The sequence below is a fragment of the Triticum dicoccoides genome, chromosome 3A (assembly GCF_002162155.2).
Source record: "Triticum dicoccoides isolate Atlit2015 ecotype Zavitan chromosome 3A, WEW_v2.0, whole genome shotgun sequence".
NCBI lineage: Eukaryota > Viridiplantae > Streptophyta > Magnoliopsida > Poales > Poaceae > Triticum > Triticum dicoccoides.
This window is the reverse complement of record NC_041384.1, coordinates 38,331,808-38,336,200: the sequence shown is the minus strand read 5'-3', so window position 1 is coordinate 38,336,200 and position 4,393 is coordinate 38,331,808. Positions and strand designations below refer to the sequence as shown.

Below are 4,393 nucleotides of genomic sequence, written 5' to 3'. Positions count from 1 at the left end.
ACCATGGTTACCACAAAATACAGACCAAATACCATTTGAAATTTTCAAATGTAATTCGCATTCAAATATTTGGCGGAAGACAAATAACTAAGGCACTATACGTTGATCGTTTAAATTCAAAATTTTCAAAAAAACTATCGATTCTTTTTGCTGGAAAGGCCCGTTTACCGAGGGGGCCCGAAAAACTCGGTAACCACGCGGTAACTCGAAATATCGAGCGGTAACCAAAACCTTGCTTGTCGTTCGTCAAGATACATCCGTTTGAGCGACAAGTAATTCCAGACGAAGGAAGTATGACGTAAGATGTATGACTGAGACACAAGTCACATACACAGCTAGCGTATCCTACGACAAGCCAGACATGGAAAGACCAACCATGCCTAGAGGGTGCCGAGTCTGACTGAACTATCTCTGCTACTGTTGTGACAATGTAGTGCTCCCTATTATCAGGGTATATGACATCAAATTTCATATCATTTTTGCAAATCTAGTCAAATAGAAGTTGTGCTGCTTAGCATGCCACTGGGGTGAATTCAAGGCGCAGTCGAGTAACCATTCATTCCCTCGCTGCCGAGTGCTCGGAATCCTATGCACGAGTAGTTAGTTGATTGGTAGGATAGTCCTTGCACAAAACGGTAAGTGGCATCATAGGCATATTCCTATGAATCAAACTTTCCATAAAGAGAGAACAAAAAGTAAGCTTCACTTTCAAAAGAAGGCAGGGAAAAGAAAGGGACATCCTCAACTGCAAGGAGCAAAAAGAGAACAATACTAAGAAAATGGCATGGAGTTCCTCTGAGTAAAGCAAAAGGAAAAGCAAGGCTACAATACATACAGTCCAAAGGACGGCAACCTTGGTGATGCTAAATCAAAGAGACTGGCTGGCTGCTGCTTGACGAAAATCTGTGTCAAAACTACAATAAGGTTGCAAAACTTGGGTGTGCTTGTGCAACACTACTGAGATAGAAACAACATCATGGAGAGATAACGCATAGCGTCCAGGATTATCATTAGGCTAAACAAGCCACATGTAGGGTAAACCGATAGAAAGTTCTGCTCCCAATATGTGTGTCGCGGGCTCCCTTCGCCGATTTCATCTGGGGGTGCGCTGCGCCGTCCCGTGTGCGGTTCTTCGGGTGGCTTCTCGTTCAACGGAGGGTCCACACGAGGGACGTCCTGCTAAGGAAGACGATTGTGACGGCTACGGAGGCGGCGTGCCCCATCTGCCCGCACACGCTCGAGACGGCTGATCACCTTGTCTTCGACTGCCCCCTCGCCCGGTCGTTCTGGCGGGCTGTGGGGGTGGACGTGGTCGGGAAGGGGTACCATGTTGGTGCACTTCGGGACCTCGACGTGCGGGGGCAGCCGGTGATACTGCCCACGCCTCCTTCACTCTCCTGTGCTGTTGGCAACTGTGGAAACACAGGAATGCCGTGGTGTTCCGAGGCGCTCCGTCTTCTCTGGCTCGTCTGCTTGGGTGCTGCCGGGAAGACTCGGTCCTTTGGAAAGGACGCTTGAAAGTGGCCGATCGGCCATCCGTAGATAGGTGGCTGCACGCGTTCTCGCGAGCAAGTTAGCTTTTGAGGTTGGGTGTGGCGCCTATGCCACCCCCTCCCCTCTCATGTGTAAAACTCTTCCCCCTTCCATGGGCTTGATGCAATAGAAAAAGAAAATGATTCAGGTGGAGGGCCTTGCCCTCTCCCAGTGACCTTCAAAAAAAAAATATGTGTGTCGCGATACTGCTCTTTATAATTCCTACAGAAATTAATCGGCTAGAGTATAGAGTATAGAACATCACTAAAATGAAATTCTGCCCATATACATGACTTGATTGAAATGTGAAAATCATCATGCGTCGATAAATTATACTATAATTGGTTTCAATAGTAAGTCCATGGAAAATCGGTAGTCTTGTTGTTAGGGATTTCTATCTCTCTGGACTTCATCATTCTGGCCATCAGCCCCTCGACTACATCTGAATCTGGCGCAAACATTGCATGGGTGATGCCAACCACACCAGGGTTCTGACTGTTGAGCACAGAGAACGTCGTCGCAAGACGGAGACCATAGTTCATGATGAAGTGAATCAAACCACGGGGAAAGATGAACACATCCCCCTCACACAGTCTCTTCTGAAACAGCTTACCAGTTGTGTCAAAGAAACCGGCCAGCACGCTGCCATCATGGACAAACATCATCTCCGACGCCCTTGGGTGAGAGTGGGGAAGCACTAACCCATAGGGGTCGATGTCGGTCCGTGCCATCGACATGCCAAGGGTGTTGAGGCCAGGGAACTCTGCGGCGGTGACGATGTATACCGATGACCGGAGAATGTTATCTAGTTTCCCGGCATGATTGAGAAGCAGTGTCTTGAAATCAGAAGCCAGTATGGTGCTAGGGTGCTTGCAGAGGAAACCGTTCATGAACAGCTTCCTTTCACCCTGAGGTGCCATAGGGCACACATCTTGAAGAGGTGGACCATCTGACAGGCTTGGTGGTGTATAGAGGCCAAGAAGGAGGACGTAGGAAAACAGGACAGTGAAGAGCTTCATCTCCTGGACGCGGAGATGGGAGTAGAAAATCACGGGTTTAAATAAAGTGATGAGAAAGGAGTGCAACCAAAGCCAAATCTGTGCAACCTGTATCAGATTTCTTGGAGTTCACTACAGAATTTGCTTCGGATTGTGGCCAAAGTAACAATCTCTGAATTGTGGCAAAAGGGTGAAGGTGTTAATATGAAGCTTTCCGATTCTAACGATGCCCCTAAGCCATTTGTTTCATCTCCAGGCTACCCTACGCTGCAAATCTAGATAAACTGTCACGCTGATGCTGAAAATGCTTCAGACTTGTTCACTTGGCAAGTCTTCAGTAATGCGTGCATTGTATATGGTGCTTGATTCTCAAGTCAATTAGCGTTCCCGTGGTAATTGTGATGGTATCTGAGGAGACGTTGATCGCCTACTTTGTATACTGGTAAAAATTGGCGTGTTTCAGAAATTGCTCCTCATTGATTGTTTAAAAACCAATGTGATGGTAGCTTCACTGCTTGTGAACATGGAATGATATACCGAAGGTAGTATGATAACATCTGATTTCACAGCAGTTCGCAAATCAGCAAACCGAAGGTAAGAAATTGTCACGGCGCATAGCGAGTCATCACCGACCAGTCGACATCACCGGAAGGAGGAGGAGAAGATTCACCTTGTGGATGCTGAGGAGCCCAAGGTCGACGGCGGACCCCGCGGGGACTCACCGGAGACAAATGTGAAAGTAGAGGAGAGCGGTGGCGTGCCACAGGAGCAAGCGGGCGAACGGACGGACGGTTCCGTGAGAGGCTCGAGGTCGCTGCCGCCGCCGCAGGCCGCGCCAGAGCTCCGTCGGCCGATGATAGGGAGGCAGAGGAAGGGGACCAAACCTCGCGCCCCGGGCCTGCAGTGGGTCCCCAGCGCACGATTAGCTCGCCAGGCAATCCCCTAAAAAAAAACAATTACTGCTAAAATGAGAAAATAAAATTGTAGAAACACAACGTCCATTTAAAATAATCCACCACATTGAAATGTATTATTAGAAAAAAGTTAAAAATGAGATGCAAAAAGTTGGTGCTAGAGAAACTTCCAATTTTTTTGTGTAACTTTTAGTTCATATCTTGTGGCCGGTGAGTAGCGAGCTGTTGAGTACGGGCGGCAAGTGCTCCATAGGGGACGGCTCCGCGCCACCGTCAAGAAGAGGAAGTAGCAAACGGAGGCGACCAAAGAGGATAGCGCGAACGCCAAGCGCCGCATCCTGCGGTGACCGCGACCCTTCGTCCCTGTCGTGTAGACACCACAGAGATGGCGAAGTCGGAGGGAAGGGCGCTGCAGTGAGGTGGCGTTGTGGATGGCAGGAGGAGGGGATGACCGATACAAGAGGAGGGGATAGAGGCGGAAAACCCTATTTTGCTACTCTTTGTGACAAGTTGTCGCTGTTTTGCAAAAGCGAGCGAGCGACTGTTCAGGGCTGGGCCAACCCGTTTAATGTTGCAGCTAGTACCAGTTTTTGGGAACCTTCTATGATGTTTCTAGTAGTTTTTTGTTTGTTTTGGGAACGTTCTAGATGGTTCCTGAACCGGTTTTTTCAGTTTCTCTTTCGTTTTTTCTTTTTCTCTTCTTCTTCTTTTTTTCTTTTCTATTTTCTATTTTCTGTTTCTTTTTGTATTTTCATGTTTTTTTATTTTCTTTGACTTTTTCATTATTTCTTTTTCAAAATAATTTTCTGTTTCTCAACCATTGTTATGGAATTAATAAAATGTTCAAATTTTTCTCACAGTTTTTTAGAAAATGTTTCTGTTTTCGATTTTTCTTCAGAATTCCAAAAAAAATACAATTTAAAAATTTGTTTGATGCTTTTAGAAAAT

General features: G+C 46.8%; 1 protein-coding gene across 1 annotated transcript; it reads right to left on the bottom strand.

Annotated features, from left to right (window-relative positions):
* Positions 1–1,553: 1,553 nt before the first annotated feature.
* Positions 1,554–2,552, bottom strand: LOC119271120 (germin-like protein 11-1). Its single transcript, XM_037553060.1, has one exon. It carries the CDS (start codon positions 2,550–2,552, stop codon positions 1,881–1,883), a length of 672 nt encoding a protein of 223 aa, XP_037408957.1. The 3' UTR covers positions 1,554–1,880.
* Between the last annotated feature and the right edge of the window lie 1,841 nt (positions 2,553–4,393).

Coding starts and splice junctions, on each gene's coding strand:
- LOC119271120 (XM_037553060.1), bottom strand. CDS start 2,552: ATGAAGCTCTTCACTGTCCTGTTTTCCTACGTCCTCCTTCTTGGCCTC.